Raw genomic sequence first — 21,166 nt, 5'->3', positions numbered from 1 at the left:
AGTCTGTTCCATTTAGCATTGTGGACTATCACAGCACAATAGAATGTCTTCAGTGTGAAGATGGGTCTCCTTGCCGGGACTCTGGTGGTCACTCCTCCCAAAACTGTTCTGGACAGATGCGTCTGTTGCATTTAGATTGGTGAGAACAAGGTTTAGCAGCTATGTCCTTAAGTACTGTCAGCTTGATAAATACTGGTGGAGCTGAGCCAGTCTTTGGCATTGAGGTTCCTCAATTGGACAACATTTTGTGCACTTACCACCCTTAGTGCTTCCACCAATTTCAGCATGGAGGAGAATTGATTTTATCAACTGAGTGAGAACATTAGGTGGTAATCAGCAGGAGTCTTCTTTGCCAATGTTTGACCTGATGTCATGAGACTTAATGGAGTTCAGAGTAAGTGTGAAGGATTTCCAAGCAACTCCCAACTGTACCCCATTATTCTGCTGTGCTTGAGGTTTGTTTTAATGGCTGAGACAGCACTACGGTATGATGCCTTGAGAATGACTGTCAGGCTGTTGTTTGACTAGCCTCTGTGACACAGCTCTCCCAATTTTGTGACAGGCCCTTGGATGTTGGTAAGGAGGAATTTGCAGGGTTAATAAAGTCATGTATGCTATTGTCATTTCCAGGTGTTTTGGATTTTCCCAAGTAGTCTGTTTTGATACAAAGTTCAATGAGAGAAATGTAATGAACAGATATAACTGAGGGCAATGTATCTGGAGTTCCATGTTGGCAAATCTAGGTGAAGATGGTAGATGTTCTTTAACTTTCTGAAACTATATTAATGAAACTAATGGGTTTTTAACAAGAATAATGGTTTCTTGATCACCATTAGGTTACTTCAGTTGAATTCATTTTTCATCATGCTGTGGTGGGATTTGAATCCTTGGCCCCAGAGCATTAACAGGTTCTCTATCCCCTTTCAGAATGCTAAGTCATCTCCTAACTCAACCCTTAACTTAGTGAAGCATTGCTAAAATATACAGTAATGCCATGTATGTGCTTATCCGGATAGTCAAAACGCTTTCTATGCCCAATGATTACCATTAACATTGACCAAATTAAGTTAATCCTCCTGTCTCTCACTGATGTCTTCAGTGTTACAAAATTTCTTACACTGAAACTGTTGTTTTCCAGATTTGAGAAACGTATCTATATTCCATTGCCTGATCAGGGTGCTCGTGCTATAATGTTTAGACTGCACCTTGGAACAACTCAAAACAGTCTGTCTGATGAAGATTACCGGATATTGGCAAAGAAAACGGATGGATATTCTGGGGCTGACATCAGTATCATAGTGCGAGACGCTTTGATGCAGCCAGTCAGAAAAGTTCAGTCTGCTACTCATTTCAAGAAGGTAAGATACCAATAAAAATTTTAACCAGGATTTGCCCACTCTACATTTATCTACACAATCAATAAAGAAATTGCACTAAGCAAAGTTGAAATCATATCTCGCCCTTTCTCTTTTTTTAAATTTAAGTCTCCATGTTATGGCTCGTTTTCTCTGATACTCACCAGCTCGTGTGTCAATGATTGAACTTGGGAGAACAGTATCCAAAATGAGTTATGATTTATTTTCCTTTAAGGACCTGTTGGATGCTGCTACGGGGGGCATGACCATTCAGGGGAAAGCAGCAGTGGCCTGGTCGTTGGCACTACAACTAGCTCTGGGCACAACAAGAAAGGGTAAAGTTAGACAGGACCTTAGTGATAGGATAGTTAAGGGGCAGGAGATTCTGTGGTTGCAAATGAGAACCCAGGACGGTGTGTTGCCTCCCGGGTGCCACGGTCCAGGATGTCTCGGAGCGGCTGTCCAGGAAGAGTGATCAGCACATTGGCACAAGTAACATAGGTAGAAATAGGGATGAGATCCTGCAGAGTGATTATAGAGAGCTTGGAAAAAAGTTCAAAATCAGGACCTCGTCGGTGATAATTTCTGGATTACTTCCAGTGCCTCGTGCTAGTGAGGATAAGAGCAGGAGGATATGGCAGATGAATGTGTGGCTAAAGATTTGGGGTACAGATTCAGATTTTTAGATCATTGGGATCTTTTCTGGGGCAGAAGTGACCTGTTCAAGAGGGATGGATAGCATCTGAACTGGAGAGGGAGCAATATCTTGGTGGCTAGGTTTACTGATGCTACAAGGAAAGGTTTAAACGGGAGGATGGGATCCTCAACAACAAGGAGGCAAGTATGAGGATCGAAGGAGATACAGTAATGAGAAATAGTAAAGTGAAGAGACAGGTCAGGTTGGAATACAACAGGGAGCAAGGAATGCTTGTTTGATTAAAATGCATCTATTTCAATGCAAGAGGGCTGACAGGTAAGGCCGATGTACTCAGGGCGATGTATTTGGGACTGGGATATTTTACCCATTACAGAAACATGGCTAAGGGAGTGGCAGATCGGCGGCTTAATGTGCCAAGGTACAGGTGCTTTAGGCGGGGCAGAGGTGGTGGAAAGAAGGGAGGGGGAGTTGCATTTTTGATTAAGACGAGTATCACAGCAGTAGTCAGAGATGAAATAACTGAAGAATCATCCAGTGAGGCTTTGTGTGTGGAGCTAAGAAATAACAAAGTAGTGGTGACATTTGATGGAATTAGACAGGATTTTGCAGGGGTTGATTGGAGTAGTTTGTTTGCAGAGAGATGGAGGCCTTTAAGGTCTATATGTTCCTGACAGTGAACCCTTGATGACAAGATATTGAGACTTTGGCGAGAAAAAAGAAGGAATTATAGCTTAGGTACAGGCAGCCAGGATCAAGGAATCCCTGGAGGTATCTCGCTGTAGGGGGATACAGGAGTTTATAGAAGAGGGAAATCAGGAGGGCAAAAAGGGGGCACGAGATAGCCTTGGCTGAGAAAATTAGGGTGAATCCAAAGAGGTTCTTCAGGTCTTTTTCCTTTATACGCTTAGAGAGAGAATAGGACCCCTCAAGGACCAATGTGGACATGTATGTATAGAACCACAGGAGATGAATGAGGTCCTCAATGAATATTTCTCCTGTGTTTACTGTAGAGAAAGACATGAAGACTTGGGAATTTGGTAAGTTAGTGTTCATATCTTCGGGACGGTCCAAATCACAGTAGAGAATTCAAAGTTTGGGAGAAGATTTGTAGCTTGGGTGCTCGTTGTTGTGGTTCTGTTCGCCGAGCTGGGAATTTGTCTTGCAAATGTTTCGTCCCCTGTCTAGGTGACATCCTCAGTGCTTTGGAGCCTCCTGTGAAGCACTTCTGTGATGTTTCCTCCGGCATTTATAGTGGCCTGTCTCTGCCGCTTCCGGTTGTCAGTTCCAGCTGTCCGCTGTAGTGGCCGGTATATTGGGTCCAGGTCAATGTGTTTGTTGATAGAGTCTGTGGATGAGTGCCATGCCTCGAGGAATTCCCTGGCTGTTCTCTGTTTGGCTTGCCCTATAATGGTAGTGTTGTCCCAGTCGAATTCATGTTGCTTGTCATCTGCGTGTGTGGCTACTAAGGATAGATGGTCGTGTCGTTTCGTGGCTAGTTGGTGTTCATGGATACGGATCGTTAGCTGTTAGTAGAGGATATGTTGGGTGTATTAGAAGTATTAAGGTGGATAAATCTCCTGGTCCTGACCAGATATATCCAAGAACACTGCAAGACGCTAGAGAAGGGGGGCCCTGGCTGACACTTTTGCATCGTAGTTACACACAGTTGAGGTTTTAGAAGACTGGAGGGTCGTGAATGTTGTGCCCTTATTCAAGAAGGGCTGCAACGAAAACCTGAGAACTATAGACCAGTAAGTCTAAAGTCTGTGATAGATAAGTTACTGGAGAAGACTGGGAAATAAGATATATATGCATTTGGAAAGACAGGGTTTGATTAGGAGTATTCAGCATGGCTTTGTGCGTGGGAGATCATGCCTCACAAATTTGTTACGAGTTCTTTGATGAAGTGACCAGGAAGGTTGACGAGGGCAGGGCGGTAGACGTAGTTAATATGGATTTCGGTAAGGCCTTCGATAAGGTCGAAGTGGTAGGCTGCTCTGGAAGGTTAGATTTCATGGAATCCAGGGGGAGCTGGCAAATTGGCTTTATGGTAGGAAGCAGAGGGTAACAGTGGAAGGATGCTTGTCGGACCTGAGGCCTGTGACTATTGGAGTGCCTCGGGCTAGTGCTGGGCCCATTGCTGTTTGTTATCTAAATCAATGATTTGGATGTGAATGTACAAGGCATAATTAGTAAGTTGCAGATGATACTAAAATAGGAGGTGTCATGGACCGTTAGGAAAGTTATCAAAAATTGCAGCAGGACCTTGATCAGCTGGGGAAATGGGCCCAGAAATGGCAAATGGAGTTTAATATATGGAAGTGTGAGGTCTTATATTTTGGAAAGTCAAATCAAGGTAAGCGTTTCATAGTGACTGGTAAGGCCTGAAGGAGTGTAGTGGAACAGAAGGACCTTGGAGTTCAGGTGCACGGTTTCTGAAAGTGGAGTCACAAATAGACAGGGCAGTGAAGAAAACTTTAGGCACACTGCCTTCATCAGTCAGGGCTTGAGTAGAGACATTAGGGAGTTATGTTGCAGTTGTACAGGACGTTGGTGAGGCTGTACTTGGAGTATTGTATTCAGTTTTAGTCACTTTGTGATAGGAAGGAGGTTATTAAACTGGAAAGACTGCAGAAGATGTTTACAAGGATGTTGCCAGGACTCAATGGTCTGAGTTACACGGAGAGGTTGGACAGGCTGGAACTTTTTTCTTTAGAGCAAGGAGGTTGCAGGGGGATCTTATAGAAGTGTATAAGATCATGAGAGGCATGGATAGAGTGAATGCACTCAGTCTTTTTCCCAGGATTGGCGAATCAAGGAATAGAGGGCATCAGTTTAAGGTTAAGGGGAAAGAATAAAAGGGAACCTTAGAGGCAACCTTTTTACACAGAGGGTAATAAGTGTATGGAATGAACTGCCAGCGGAAGTGGTTCAAGAAGGTACATTAACAACATGTAAAAGACTTTAGAAAAATGGGATTAGCGTAGATGGACGTTTTGGTCGGCATGGTCCAGTTTGGGCCAAAGAGCCTGTATCTGTGTTGTCGGACTCAGACTGTATGATCTGCTCTGCTTTCCAATTTCTCCCGCAGCTTTTGGATGGGTTCATTCATGCCTGGTACAACAAGAGGAGTATATCTATTTTAAAGGTTTCCCTTCCAGTATTACTGTATGTTGATTTTCAAAAGATTCTATTTATTCTTCCTCCATCTTATTCTTGGGAGAGGTTCCCATCGGTCATATCATTGACATGATTCAATGTTAACAGGTAAACTGTTGACACTCGTTGTTATTTCTATCTTCAATATTGAGCTCAAGGCTGCTGCTAAGTTCAAAATTACCTGCCAGTTATTGAGACCTAGATGAATCAAGTTCTTAAAAGAAAACTTACTGTTTTAAAAAAATCAATTCATTCTTTTCAATTCATATCCAAATCGATCTATCCTGGTCTGAATTCTAACCAACTCTCTTTCACGTCTTAGGCTAACTCTGGAGGTTTAAAGCTTAGACATTTTACACAGTAGAAGTTACATCATGACTGATCAGATGCAAAAATCACCACTGAAATATGATCCACTTCCTGTTGTATTTTCCTGGCTTTCCTAAAAATGATCCTATTTGTGCATTTTTCCTAACCCCAAAATCCATTAAGTTTCCACTTGCTGAATAGTGACTTCTGTGTTCTGTATTGTATAAGAAACGTGAGCACTTTACAAATGCATTCAAGTATTAAACTGTGATACAGCTTTCCTTAGTGTTTTGACAAAACTTTAGGAAATTGCAGCATGTTGTTTTAAAAGTTTACCAGCCTAGTAAACCTGTGGTTTTTGTCATGGCTCAGAAATGTAGATTGAGGAGTGGAGTTCCATGAAACCCCACGAAATCTAATTATTGAGAGAGCATTTGAGTTGAGCAATTTTCTTAAAGAATGACCGTGTTAAATTTGGTGCATTGTTGCAAATTCAAACGAAGTTTTGCAAATATTTCTGCCTAAGTTTGAATGCTCCTGTCAGTGCTCAATATATTTCTGTAGCAAGTCAGAGCATTTCACGAATTATGTACATTATTTGATGAATTATTTGGATAGCTAAGTCCTTTGGTTCAAACTTTGCATAATAAAAATTTACTTGTTTGTGACATGACTAGCTCAGCAGTAAATACTAGTCTGTTGTGAATAGTGGCTGCAGTAACAAACAACATTTTAGTCATTGGTTATTTATAGACAAACAGCTAATTCTAACGAAGGGTCATCATCTGAATGTTAACTCTGATCAGATGCTACCGGATCTGAATATGTCCAATACTTTGTGTTTATTGCAGATTTCAAATGTTTAACTTGTGGTTGGCCAGCAGATTTATTTTTATTCATTCATGGGATATAGGCTTTGCTGGCTCTTGAGCTGCATCCTTGAACTGCTGTAGGTTGACTCACAATGCCATTAAAGAAAGAATTCCAGAATTTTGACCCAGTGACAATGAAGGAACACTGTGTTTCCAAGTCAGGATTGAGTGACTTGGAAGAGAAATTGCAGGTGGACATTTTTCCATAAATCTGCTGCCCGTGTACTTTGAGATGGAAGTAGTTGTGGGTTCAGAAGGTGCTATTATTGATCTTTGGTGAATTTTTCAGCACATCTTATAGATAGATAGTGTACACTGCTGCTACTGAGCATCGGTGGTAGATGGTGTGGGATATTTGAGGATAAGATGCCAATCAAGCGAGCTGCTTTGTCCTGAATGGTGTGAAGCTTCTCGAGTGTTATTGGAGCTGCACACATCCAGGTAAGTGGGGAGTATTCCAGCACACGTCTGATTTGTGCTTTGCAGATGGACATGCTTTCAGGAGTCAGGAACTGAGTTACTCGCAGCATTCCTAGCCTCTGACGTGCACTTGTAGACACTGTGTATATGTCGCAAGGCCAGTTGAGTTTCTGGTCAATGGTAATGCCACTGATAGTGGAAAGATTCAGTGATGGTAACACCATTGAGTGTCAAAGGGCGGTGGTTAGGTTGTCTCTTTTTGGTGATGGTCACACCCTGGTATTTGCGTGGCACGAATATTATTTGCCTCCTGTCAGCCCAAGCATGGATATTGTCTAGATCTTGTTTCATTTGAACTTGGGCTGTTTCCCTATCTGAGAAGTTGCAAATGGTGCTGAACATTGTGCAATCATCGGTGAACATACCCATCTCTAACCGTATGATTGATGAAGCAGCTGAAGATGGTTGTGCCTCAGATGCTGTTCTGAGCAACTCCTGCAAAAATGTTCTGGAAGTGAAATGACTGACTTCAAACAACCACTTCCTATGAGCCAGGTATGACTTCAAAGCAGTGAAGAGTTTGCCTCCTGATACCCGTCGACTCCAATGTTGCTACGACTCCTCGATTTCACACACAGTTGAAATCGGTCTTGATGTCAACGGCTTCCACTCTTCTTCTTCTCTTAGAATTCTGATTTTTGTCTATGCTTGAACCAAGGCTGTAATGAGATCAGGAACTGAGTAGCCCTGGTGGAACCCAAACTGGGATTCAGTGAGTGGACTATTGCTGAGCAGGTGTTGCTTAATAGCACCGTTGATGACGTCTTCCATCACTTTACTAATGACTGTTTTATTCATTTACAGGGTGAGGTGTGTCTAGTTAGGCCATTGTTTACTGCCTATACTTAATTGCACAGAGGGCAGTTTGCTGTGGGTCTCAAATCACATGTAGGCCAGACTAGGTAAGGATGGCAGTTTCCTTCCCTAAAGAGCATTAATGAACTAGATTGATTTTTCTGACAATCGACAATGGTTTCATACTCATCATTAGACTCTTAATTCCAGATTTATTATTGAATTCAAATTCCACCACCTGTCATGGGGTGATTTGAGCCCAGGTCGCCAGGACATTACCTACGTCTTTGGATTAACAGTCTAGTGATAAGCTAGGTTAGATTTGTCCTGGTTTTTGAGTACAATTTTCCAAATTGTCAGATAGATGCCACTGTTGTGAGTGTACTGGAAGATCTTGGCTAGGGGAGGGCCAAGTTCTGGAGCACAAGTCTTCAGCACTATTGCTGGAATGATGTCAAGGCCTATAATCTTTGTATTAACCGGTATCTCCAGCTGTTTCTTAATATCATGTGGCGTGAATAGAGTTGGCTGAAAACTGGTGTCTGTAATGCTGGGGACCAGTAGAGGAGGCTGAAATGGGTCATCTGCTTGGCACCTCTGGCTGAAGATTGTTGCAAATCCTTCAGCCTTATCTTTTGTATTGATGGATTGGGCTGCTCAGTCATTGAGGATGGGATTATTTGTGAAGCCGCCTCCTCCAGAGCGTTAATTGTCCACCACCGTTCACAACTCGATGTGGCAGGGCTGCAGAATTTAGATCTGATCTGTTGGTTGTGAGATCACTTGGTTCCCTTTATCAATTGCTGCTTATGTTGTTTGGCAGCTTCATCAGGCTGACAGCTCTTGTTTAGGTATACCTGGTGCGGTTCCTGGCATGTCCTCCTGCACTCTCCATTGAACCAAGGTTGATCCCCTGGCTTGATGGTAATGGTTGAATGCCATGATGTTACACATCGTGCTGGAGTACATTCTGCTGCTGTTAGCTCTCACGGCCTCATGGAAAATAAGATGGAGTGTAATCTCAGTATGAAGGCAAAGCTTTGTCTCCACAAGGACATTGCGGTGGTCAATCTTACCAATACTGTCATATACAGGTGCATCTGCGGCCTGCTGATTGGTGAGGATGAGGTCAAGTACATTTTTCTCTTTCACTGGTTTCCCTCACCCAGTCTGGCAGCTATGTCCTTTTCGGACCCAACCAGTTCAATCAGTCGTACTGCTGCTGAGTCATTCTTGGAAGGGAGCATTGAAATCCCCAACCCAGAGTACATTTTGTGCCCTTGCCATCCTCACACTTTCTTCCAAGTGGTGTTCAACATGGAGGAGTACCGTTCATCGCATGAGGGAGGGTGGTGTGTGGTAATCAGCACGAGGTTTCCTTGCCCACGCCATAAGACTTCATGGATCCCAGAGTCAATTTTTGAGGACTCCCAGGGCAACTCCTTCCTAACTGTATATATTGCTAAGTGGGAATGTTATGCTGTTACTCAAGCTATTGCAAAAAAAAACATTTACATTTTATTGTTGTTCACATTGTTAACTTGTAACATGTTAGTTGAATGCAATTTGCCTTTCACTTTGTAGGTCCAAGGTCCTTCAAATGCTGATCCGTCTGTGATTGTGGATGACCTCCTAACGCCATGTTCACCTGGTGATCCCAATGCTTTGGAAATGACGTGGATTGATGTTCCAGGGGATAAGCTTCTGGAGCCTGTCGTGTGTATGGTAGGTAACCTCAATTTCTGCAGATTTTAATGTTATGTCTTAGATCATCAGTTGCTTGTAGTTCTCCCCTCTTGTAACATATCATGAGGATGAAATGTTTACAGCCATCTTCCATGGCTATCCAAAACAGTCATACAGTCAGTCCTACATTTATGTTTTTCTTTAACGTTGGTCATTTAATAAGGCCTTTACTCTCGTTTTGGGTCACAGATTTCATTTTAATGTTATTTGGTGCTCGTCTGTTGGAAGTCTACTTACAAATTTAAAAGGTAAACTAAATTTGGTGTAGTTGGTGTCTTTATGGAGTGGCTTCTGCTGCTTCCTGACCTTTTACGTGGTTGGCCCTCTGTTTCACAACTTTTCTGGTTCCTCCAGCCACCCTCTTGCTGTTGACCTGCAGGTTACAGCCTATCCATCTCCCTACTCCAGCCTCTGACGGCTGACTCTTTGCTCTACAGCTCCCTGACCCTATAGGTGCTGTTTCATTTCATCAAACCACCTGCTTCTGACTCTCTTCCCCGTCCTGAACTTCACTGTGACCAAAGAATCTGGAGATCAGCAATGAATGGCTGTTCTGGAGTAGGAAGCAGCATGTAGAAAATTCACAAGGAGGGGGGGTCAGTGAACAGCAAAAGCCCCAGGCTCCAATTGTCAATATCAAGAAGGTGGTTTAGGGAGTGGGAGAGGCCATGAGCTGTACAGCTGTCAGTAATAGTTCAGAGTAGGGTGTGAGACAAGTTGAGAGTTTGGAGGGTTGGCAGCAAAACAGTTGTCAAGGAGCAGCAGGGGCAGCAAGCCTGAGGGATGGTGAGAGATAGCGCCAGGGAGTGTGATGTATATTGCACAGGCAATTCAGGAAGCAGAATTGGCAGTGACCGGAGGTAAACCAAAAGTTCCTGTAGTAGAATTTTAACTTTTTTAAATACACACTAAAAATATTTCATTGACCAACAAGAATTTAGCAATAAAGTATTTCAACTTGCACGGTAAAATTCTTTTTCTCTCTGCTGACAAAGGTTCTGTGGAGCATAGACACAGTTTTTACTTAATGGGAAACTGTTATTGCCTTAGTCATTTCACTTAAAGTTAAGCATAATATGACCTCAGTTACAATTATATTATATATGCATCAGATGTCATGTATGCTAATTGGTTACTTTAGTAAATGTGATAAATGACACAGGAATGCATTTGTCATTGTATTAAAGTTAGTTCACATAAAAGATGCTTTGAGATGTTTTGAGATAAAAGGTGCTGCATAAATATGGTTCTACTCTTCATGTGAAACATTTCTAATTCAAATGGAAAGAACCACATTCTTCAAAAGAAAGCCAGTCTCTAGGTACCGCACGTTTACCATTTCCCAGTATATTAGTTCTTTAAATTCACTACCAGCCCGCCACCCATGCCATGTCCCATGCATTCCTATTTTTAGGAACTTTAGATCTGAACAATATTCTGGATGTAGGTTTGCTCGCTGAGCTGGAAGGTTTATGTTCAGACATTTCATCACCATGCTAGGTAACATCCAACCGGAACTCTTATCAACAACCACATTGACTTGGACCTGATTTATCACCCCCTGAGAAAAAGAACAGGAAATGACATCGTCAACCCATAGAAACCCAAACATAAACAGAAAGAGGAATCATCAGAAGTGCTTCGCCCGGAGGCTCACTGAAAACGTTACCTTGTATGATAACGAAACATCTGAAAATGAACCTTCCAGCTCAGCGAGGAAACCTACATCCAGAACCCCAACCTGAGCTACAAATCTTCACAAAACTTGCTAAAAAATATTTTCTAATTTCCCCTTGCATATTTTATCTGGCTTTTTTTATCTTTGTATTTATGTCTTGTATTTGATTCCGCTGTTGAATCTCTTTTGTTTTAAGTTTTTCTTAGTCTTTTTTTTATCACTCCTTAGGGCCACTATACACATGTGGTCTTTGCTCTGTATGTGACAGACTTTACTATCATCAATTGCAGTTATCACCTGTAAATAAAATACTGAACTGTTTTATTAAACAGTGGAAGACAAATAAGAGGAAATTCAAAGTTTGATTTGAACCATTAATTAATATCCACAGGAGCAGGAGGAGCCAATCAGTCTTTTGATCTGATTTCACCGTTCAAGTAAATTGTGGATGACCTGCGTTAGAAACGAAAATCGCTTCTCAATAATCGCTCTAGACAAATTCAGGAAAACAAAGTTTTATTAACAAGTCAAGTCTGCAGAGTCGGGCACCCTTAAAGAAAAGGCGCGCTGAGGCTTACAAAGTCTCCCATTATATACAGCACAAGTCCCTCCTCTCCTTGGCTCCAACAAGCCATGAGGTTCACATTCTTAAAAACATCATTATTTTTATCACAAAGTCTGCAACAAATGTCTTCAGAGTCTCTAAAGTTGTTGTTTTTCTCACCCTGTAGTCTTATCAGTCAAAGACTTATTCTTCTCTGTCTGTGCTAGCAGTCTTATCAGTCAAGGACTTATCCTTCCCTGCTGTGTGAATGGCTTCATCAATCAAGAGCCTGCTTGTTTTTACTATCGCTCACAAATTGTCAGCATTCTGCACAATTTAAACTATTCTACTTTTGAGTATATAAAATGGTTGTTAGAAAAGAAACAAAAGTTTTGTCTTTTATTATAGATCAGTCTGTGGTCCAGGCACATCTTAAAGTTTAAACCGAAATTACCTCTCACAACCTGTATTTTGGCTTGGTACAATAACCCTTGGTATCCTTGCTGAATAAAACTCTTATGGATCTCAGTTTTAACATTTTGAATTGACCTAACATTTTTGGGGAAGAAACCCCACATGGTTTTGACTACCCTTTGTGTGAAGAAATGCTTTCTAACATTATTTCTGAACAACTTATGTCCAACAGTAAGGTTATCTCCCTTTGAGACTCCAAGCCAAGATACAATGTTTTTCATCTATATACCTTATAGAGGTTTTAAAATATTCTTAAATGCCACCTTCTATATGACCATTTTAAATGCCATCTGCATTCAAGGGAACACAAGTTTAGATTAAGTAACTGTTCTTCTGTTTCAGTATCATTTTCAGTGAAGTTGCATTGCAATCTTCAAGACCAGTAAATCCTTTCTAATGTGCACTGTCTAGGACTGCGAATGCAGTGCCTCAGTTTTGGTCTAGGCAGAGCTTTGTCATCTTCAGCTGTGCCTCAATTCAAGATGTCACTGACCTACTCCTCCTACTCTGGTTTTAATTGAGCTGTGGGTCTTCATGTGACTGAATAGTTTGTTTCTTGACCTGAACATCTTTCAGCACATGGGGCAGGATGACCCATGAGTTAGTGGAATCCAGAGTGCAGTGTTTATTTTTCTGTCCTTTTCTGCCTGTCATTAAGGCATTTGGACACAGCATGATGCATGTTCATGGACAAGTCACTATTTTGAATGCTTGGTAGCGTGCTGTTTATAGTCATTAATGTCAAGAAGAACATCACAGTATCTTTGTAACATTCTTTTTTTCCTTACGTGGAACACTGACCACTTGAGAGCTGAGAAGACTGGGGGAGACACCCACCCCCAGTCTGTTGTAGTTTATTTTGCAGTAAGTTTTTCTGATTGTCGGTAGAGCTGATATTTATTCAAGTGTCCTCTTTTAATGTACAGAATGTGGTAAAGGCAGTGCTGGTGTAAGTTCTCGAGAGCTCTGATGTGTTGCTGAGGCACAGACCAATAACTGTTCTGTATACCAGAACTTGAGAGTTGTGAAGGTCTTTGTTGTCAAACACTCCCTGCTATTTTTTTTCTAAAATGCTGACATGGTGCAGTGATTCTGTGTTGGATCTCCATTAATAGTTCCCTTTTGAGAGAGATAGCTATTAAGGTGCAGAACATGCTTAACATGTTCCGCACAGTCCCTCAAATGGGAGATTAAATATTTTGCTGACCGTGTGACTGATATGTTTGTTTTGACAATGTTCAAGAATGAACAGAGTTTCTTGTACGCAGAATTAATGTGATAGTGGATAGTGGCTTGCAAATCCAATGCAGAGTAGGCAGTGATACTGCAGTCATCCAAATGCTGTTAATAATTTAGTGGTCAATTTCGTTTTAACGTGGAGGCAGTGGAGATTAAAAAGTTGGAGTTCTTTTCTTCAGTCTGCAGGATAGGTGTATGGAATCCTGATGTGAGGGAAAGCCCATCAGCCTTGAAGATTTCAGCTGGGAGTACTATCCAGGCCAACGGCATTGTTTTTTGTTTATTTGTTGCAACTGTCAAATTAATGGTAGTTTCTCCATAGATTCTACACTGTCTCTGGGAAGATCGGCTGGAGAATATCAGCTACCACTGTGGATTCACAGTTGTATTGTCAGAAATGTTCTTCGTGGCGTTGTTCACTTGAGACTAGTTTATCAATATACCTGAAGCTACAAGGAGCCAATCATGGCATGCTGTTGGACTTCCAATTTTCTGTTTGCACCACTTGTCTTTTATGTTTTAGATTTGTCTTTGGGTTTTAGCCTTGAGCTGTTGGAATGTTGCATTCTTGAATTGAAACCTTGCATTGTTCGGTCAGGGAATAACGGCTGTTTGTTTCTGTTCCAAGAGGTTATGTATATTTTGCATGTTTGTCAGACCAGTTCGATGCCTGAACCCAATGATCTGGGCATGATTGCCTCTTATACCTGACCTTATTTGATCCCACTGTTCTGAAACTGAGTTGGGTGTCTGAAACCTTTCTAGGTTGTTTGCTGGTGAGCTGCTGTTTGAATTCTTCTCTTTAGTAGGGATGCTTTAGCGATGAGACACTGAATCATATCCTCTTGGACTTTTGGTTCTTATGATGTCTAGGTGTGCTCGGTGGCTGTTCATTGCCAATTGAACAAGTAAAAAAAGAAATCCTGTCCAGCATTTTCCTTACATGAATCATGTGACATGTTCATCACTTAGATTATTGACTCAAAGAATAACATTATCAAGAATTTCCAGTGCTTGATCTCGAATGCCCTCATGTGTTTTTGTCCTTCTGGCAATGTCATAATGAGGCCACGCTAAGCAAGCCTTGTTAGTAGGGGCATTTCATCATCTTTCGCTTTTTTTCACTCCACTTTACCCAATGGTGGTTCTTCTGAAGTTGGCCAACCCTGTTCCCTCAGAAGGGTGATCTTTGGCACTGAGGACTCTATCAAGGTCAGAAGTGAATTTTTCCTCCACTACTTTTTCTGAATAAATGGCGGGGGCACATTGATTAAGGCTGAGCTCGGAGGTGTGGTATCATGAGCCTTTCATTCATAAAGTTCTGGCAGTATATCCAAGATCGTATTCCAAATGATAAAACCAACTCCAAGATTGTTGAAATTACATAGAATGTGATTTTGAATTCAGTCTGTCAGTGTAATACCTGAGACTTTCATGGGCTGAAATAATCTTAAAAACAGATCAAAACCAACTGCCTTATAAAATCCACAGACATCACCAGACCCTACACATTAGTCAAGTTCCAAAAAAACTTAAACAAAAGGCAACCTGAGCTGAAATTATCATTTTACCAAATGTGGTCACCCACCCCATTGGATGTATGAAAAGACCATCTCTTATTTAAATATTCCAACAGTGAGGTTCTTCACTTGTTGGAAATGGAATCTTGTCAGATAGTTTAGCCTGAAAATGTGTTGCTGGAAAAGCGCAGCAGGTCAGGCAGCATCCAAGGAGCAGGAGAATCGATGTTTCGGGCATAAGCCCTTCTTCAGGAATGAGGAAGGTGTGCCAAGCGGGCTAAGATAAAAGGTAGGGAGGCGGGACTTGGGGGACGGGTGTTGAAAATGCGATAGGTGGAAGGAGGTTAAGGTGAGGGTGATAGGCCGGAGAGGGGGCGGAGAGGTCGGGAAGAAGATTGCAGGTCAAGAAGGCGGTGCTGAGTCCGAGGGTTGGGACTGAGATAAGTTGGGGGGAGGGGAAATGAGGAAGAAATCTGCATTCATCCCTTGTGGTTGGAGGGTTCCTAGGCGGAAGATGAGGCGCTCTTCCTCCAGGCGTCGTGTTGCCATGGTCTGGCAACGGCGGAGGCCAAGGACCTGCATGTCCTTGGCGGAGTGGGATGGGGAGTTAAAGTGTTCAGCCACAGGGCGGTTGGGTTGTTCGGTGTGGGTGTCCCGGAGGTGTTCTCTGAAACGTTCCGCAAGTAGGCGGCCTATCTCCCCAATGTAGAGGAGGCCACATTGGGTGCAGCGGATGCAGTAAATCATGTGTGTGGAGGTGCAGGTGAATTTGTGACGGATATGGAAGGATCCCTTGGGGCCTTGGAGGGAGATGGGGGGGGGGGTGTGGTTGTGGGCGCAAGTTTTGCATTTTTTGCGGTTGCAGGGGAAGGTGCCGGGAGTGGAGATTGGGTTGGTGGGAGGTGTGGACCTGATGAGGGAGTGGTCTTTCCGGAACGCTGATTGGGGAGGGGAGGGAAATATATCCTTTGCGGTGGGGTCTGTTTGGAGGTGGCGGAAATGACGAAGGATGATACGATGTATCTGGAGGTTGGTGGGGTGGTAGGTGAGGACCAGTGGGGTTCTGTCCTGGTGGCAATTGGAGGGATGGGGTTCAAGGACGGAGGTGCAGGAAGTGGAGGAGATGCGGTGGAGAGCATCAACCACCACGTCTGAGGTGAAATTGTGGTCTTTGAAGAAGGAGGCCATCTGGGTTGTTCGGTATTGGAATTGGTCCTCCTGGGAGCAGATGCAGCGGAGGCAAAGGAATTGGGAATATGGGATGGCGTTTTTACAGGGGGCAGGGTGGGAGGAGGTGTAATCTAGGTAGCTGTGGAAGTCGGTCGGTTTATAGTAAATGTCCGTGTTGAGTCAGTCGCCCGAGATAGAAATGGAGAGGTCTAGGAAGGGGAGGGAGGAGTCTGAGACGGTCTAGGTCTAGGAAGGGGAGGGAGGAGTCTGAGACGGTCCAGGTCTAGGAAGGGGAGGGAGTTTAGCCTGAAAATGTAACTTCACACAGTATACAAGCAGCCGGTATTTCAGCGAGCTTTTTTGGCAGAGGAGAGGAGATGGATTTTAGATTGCAGAACTGAACATTAACTGGAGAAGGTTCTGTCTCTGATGTGGTCAGATTAAAACCTGATCACAAAGGATGCCAGAAGGACTCCAAACTGTATATCCTTTGATTCCCTTCCTTGCTGGGTATTATCTCCTTTTACATTTGTACTTGTGTTTGTGATCTCAAGTGACAGCCCAATGGCTGCACGCTCGATGCCACATCTTTTTTATTTTTCTCAGGCTTAACAGGTAGTAAGCATGCTCTTCTCTTTATATCAAGAAAACCTTGAGATTGGCTTTTTACTACTACCATAAGATGGGAGCTGGTTCACCCCTCTTGACCTGGTTATTGCATGGTTGCTGTCAGTCTTGTGTTTCCAGCAAAAGGTATAATCCCTGTTTGTCCTTTCAGCTGCTACCTTGAGGAAAACCTTTCTCAGTACACAAGTTATAATCTCGAGTTCTGACATTTCACATGATATAATTTCAGTTCCTTCTGGATAGTACCTCTTGAAATTATCCATGAGAATTTCAAGTTGCAAAATATAAAGTTTTCTCTCTTGCACCATAAAGATGATGATCCTGCAGGATATGGTGCCCCAGCAGAAGTGGAACAGCCTATCTTTAGGGCATCTTTTCTAACCCCCTTTCTATTTGGGGTCAGCAGTGGGTATCCTTAAGAGGACTGCTCATTTGCAAATACTATTGCCCAGACACATACCTTCAAATGCAGGTGCCCAACAACCTTAAAGCATCTGAGTTCTGAAGAACAGTCATATTGGACTCTATGTTAACTGTTTCTGTCTTCAGTGGTGTTGGCACACCCACTGAGTTTCTCTTGTAATTTCTATTTTCATTTCAACCTTGGTGCATCATTGCATGTGTGTCGACTCTTGACTCCCAGGTTCCCAGCACTGCCTCCTTCACCAATTCTGCAGCACCACAGGACTTGTCAAGAGGGTCCTGGTAAAAGGAGCCATAAGCATGACTTTGTTTAATGTGACTTTGATCTTGACAAGATGGTCATCAGATTTTGGTAACTTGTCGAGTGATGATGACTGGGAACAATTTGTTGCTGTAGCCTTCTTTCATCTCTGCAGCCAATGAGAGACGTGGTCATCCTTTGCCTGTTCTGCCATTCAGGACATTTGGACCTCACTTTGTCTGGTACCACTCCGCCCCCAACCACTCCGCCCCCAACCACTCCGCCCCCAACCACGAGCAAGACACTCCTGAGTGCATCATCCAAGGATTTATGAGAGCACAAATTCTCTCAGCATGGAAATGGACCCTTCGGTCCATCGCTTCCGTGCTGAACATAATCCCAAACTAAACTAGTCTCATCTGTCAGCTCCTGGCCCATATCTCTCCAAACCTTTCCTAATTGTCCCACATCAACCACTTTCTCAGGAAGTTAATTCCACATGCAAACCCCCCTCTGTGTAAAAAAAAAAAACAACAAAATTTGCCCCTCATGTCTTTTTAAAATCTATCTTCTCTCTTCTTAAGAATGTGCCCCTAGTCTTGAAATCCTGCATATTAGGGAAAAGACCCCTACGATTCACTCTATCAATATCTCTTGTGATTTTGTAAACTTCCCTGAGGTCATCTCCAACTCAAGCTGGCAGTCGGTTTAGTGAGATAGCTATACAACAAAAAATTATTTTTTAATTCTTATGATAAAGGCCACCATTCCATTTGCCTTTCTTAATATTATTTTGTACCCATCTGTATGAATTCAAGTCCACTCTGCCATTCAATAAAATCTTTGTTTGAATTCCATGTTCTCATCTATCCGCTGATAACATTTGATTTCTTGCTCAACAAGAACCTGTTTACCTCTCCCTTAAAAGATTTTCATTGACCCTGTCTGCACTAACTTGGGCATTGTTCAAAAGTCCAGAAAGATTTTGTGACTCTGCATTTGGATCCTTATTATTTCTGCTTCATCGTATTTAGAATGTATTCTTATTAGGTCCAAAATAGTCTCTCTCTCTCATTTTCACGCACTGAATTTCCATCTGCCAGTTTTGCCCACTAATATAACTGATTAAATGCTATTTGCTTCCGCTGACACACAGTAAGAATATTCTGGAGTTCTGAGGAAGGGTTGCTGAACCTGAAATAATAACTGATTTCTCTTCAAAGGTGTTACCAGACCTGAGTTTTCCAGCAATTTCTGTCCTTATGTAAAAATATTCCTGTTTATTCCTTTGTGCTGGTCATACTCTCACAAGGAATACAAAAGGAATGGAAATCTCATGAATCTCCATTTTAGTGTTTATCACAGCAGTGTCAATTTGGGAGAATAGAGGATAGCTAGTTGTCACGAATACTCTATTTTCAAAAAAAAAGCAGAATATTGTAGTTTACATGGGGTTAACTTTAATAGGTAAAATACTTTTAAAAATAATTTCTTATATATGGCAGTAGAATAATTGTGCTCCCCTCAGATGAACATCAACTTTATTTTAGTGTGACTAAAATTTAAAGTTTTGATTTGTGTCTTAAGGAAGCATATTTGGTATACTATTGAGTACTTTAAAAACTCAGTTGAAATTGCATTTGTGAAAGGGAGTGCTGGAAATAAATGCTTTACAAAGATTTAGCAAATTAGAAAACAAAAGGAACGTTAAAGTTTCCCAAAACTTGCTCTTTAACAATACAATAATTTATTAAAATACTTCTTGTTTTACAGTCTGTTCAGAGCTTTAATTCCAGTCTCAAATGTATTTTAATATTTTTCATTTCAATCTCTTTCTCAGCCTGATATGATGCATTCATTAGCAAGCATAAAACCAACAGTTAATGACGAGGATCTGGAAAAGCTGAAGAAGTTCACAGAAGACTTTGGTCAGGAAGGCTGAACTATAAGATCTTAATTTGCACAGCAAAATATTTTTCTTTCCTTGTACATCTCTCTTTTTCTATTCACAAATCAGTTGCATACAATAGTAAGTTTATTTTTATCATTTTATTATTGTAAAGTCAAGCACTGTTATTTCCGGTCATGGAACTTATTAAATCCAACTTTATATAATCTTAATTTCTGCATTTGCCTATCATAAAACTACTTCTCATATAAATATCTAAAGAGGTTCCAGACTTCAAGGGCTTAGCGTGATATTTAAACATTACTGGAATAATTGAGAATTTTTAAAGGAACTAAGTACGTTGTGCTGATGTCTTTAAGGAATGTAAAGTAATCTTGGGTATCATTGGAATATACTAGATACTTTGAATGGGGCGTTTTAAATTTGCACATAAGATCTAATACATGGACTGCCCACATGATTGGACCATTTCATCGTACTTCAGGTAGACTAATTTCTGACTGTAAAATATAAACTTGAAGCTTTGTATTGGAGAAATTGGGATTACTTATTCAATTATTTGTATTGAAATAAATATGAATGAAGTGAACAACTTCTATATATGTAGATTTTTTTTATAATGGCAACCTTGTATTTTCTGTTTAATTTCTGTTTATTTGTAAATAAAACTTGTGTCTACCCAATGATTGATTTAAATTGTCATTTTGGAAGACTTTATTTCAGATTTTTCAAAATATTTTTGTTTGTCCAATTTAGTGATGCAGACACAGGATAGAAATCTAAATCTGCTTCTATGAATAGTTAGGTTACAGAGTGGATGGTACGAGGTAGCTTTATTGTCATACTGATTTGTCACTTCATCTGGTTTATGTAATGTTAAGCAGAGTTCTAGATTAATGAAATGAGCTGAGTGGTAGGAATTTTTGTTCATCTTCCATATTAGTGATTTACAGTTTGTAGAATACTTGAAGATAATTTTTCTTCAGTGTGATTGAAGGGGTTTAATATGGATAAGTTAGTGCAGAATGTCAGAACATTAATGTTTGGAAAATTTGCCATCTAAGCCTTCCCAAATTTCTAGTGGCTCCATTCAGCTCAGATTGGGAGAGTAGCAGGAGAGGTTCAAAAGCCAGCTGGGTGTTTCATTTTCTGCTTTGTGGCCTGTAAGATTTAGAAATTTGCTATTTCCCTGTTGATCTCAGTGGATATGAGGTTAGCTTTCCTGTGGTCAATATTTTTGTTCGATTCTCTACTTTTGCTGGATAAAGATATTTTTAATCAACCCCGTTCAGGTATGTTATGACACACCTTTGGAGTAGGTGGGAGTTTGAACTCTGGACTTCTGGCCCAAATGTTAGGATACTACCGCTGTGCTGCAAGATTCCCTTTTGCTGAATGTATGCTGCTAGTTTTTCCACTGCTCTGCAATGTTCACCTGTGCTTAATAATGGGGCTCACTCATTGCCTGAAAATACAACAATTGGAGAATCCTCCTGATTCTGCTTTCTCTCAAAGTCTGCCTTTCAGTGTTTGTAATTCTCAGGCTTCTGCCAAAAAAGTGATCCTGAGGTTCTTGGTGTGTGCCTCGGTAATTTCCCAAAGTTATAGCAGTTGGCTGTTGAATGTCCTATTTGGAAATACAATGGGAGAAGTTTGTTTTAAGGCAGTACGAGGAAGATTTCAGAAGTATGTGGTTGGTAAAGGGGTGAGAAATACCAGAAGTAGATGGTACTCAGGGGCTCTGAAGATGCAGCAAATTAAAGGTAAATAATATCAGGAGAGAAAAAGTAGTGGAGAAATTTCTGCTAAATATCAACATCATCTTCAAGACTTTTATGGCTTACATCCTCTGATTTGAAAGGAGAGTGCTGTAAAGGTGGATACACTGGTTACGATTTTCTAAAATGTCCAAGATTCTGGAATGTTTCCAACAGATTAGAAGCTAGCAAATATAACAGCAGTATTCA

The 21,166-nt window shown here is 41.5% G+C and overlaps 1 protein-coding gene across 1 annotated transcript in view; it reads left to right on the top strand.

Moving 5' to 3' along the window:
- The window catches only part of LOC122549719 (vacuolar protein sorting-associated protein 4B-like), a 48,316-nt gene extending 28,434 nt beyond the window's left edge, over positions 1 to 19,882 (top strand). Inside the window, exons 9-11 of the mRNA XM_043689616.2 lie at positions 1,139 to 1,358; positions 9,213 to 9,353; positions 19,131 to 19,882. Coding sequence (XP_043545551.1) covers positions 1,139 to 1,358; positions 9,213 to 9,353; positions 19,131 to 19,232 — 463 coding nt within the window. The 3' untranslated portion in view covers positions 19,233 to 19,882. The remainder of the gene's footprint in view (positions 1 to 1,138; positions 1,359 to 9,212; positions 9,354 to 19,130) is intronic.
- Positions 19,883 to 21,166: the final 1,284 nt, after the last annotated feature.

The sequence above is a fragment of the Chiloscyllium plagiosum genome, unplaced genomic scaffold (genome assembly GCF_037043375.1).
Source record: "Chiloscyllium plagiosum isolate Xiang-an unplaced genomic scaffold, Cpla_swu_hap1 HiC_scaffold_5, whole genome shotgun sequence".
NCBI lineage: Eukaryota > Metazoa > Chordata > Chondrichthyes > Orectolobiformes > Hemiscylliidae > Chiloscyllium > Chiloscyllium plagiosum.
The sequence above is the reverse complement of the archived record's forward strand: the minus strand, read 5'-3'. Positions and strand labels throughout refer to the sequence as shown.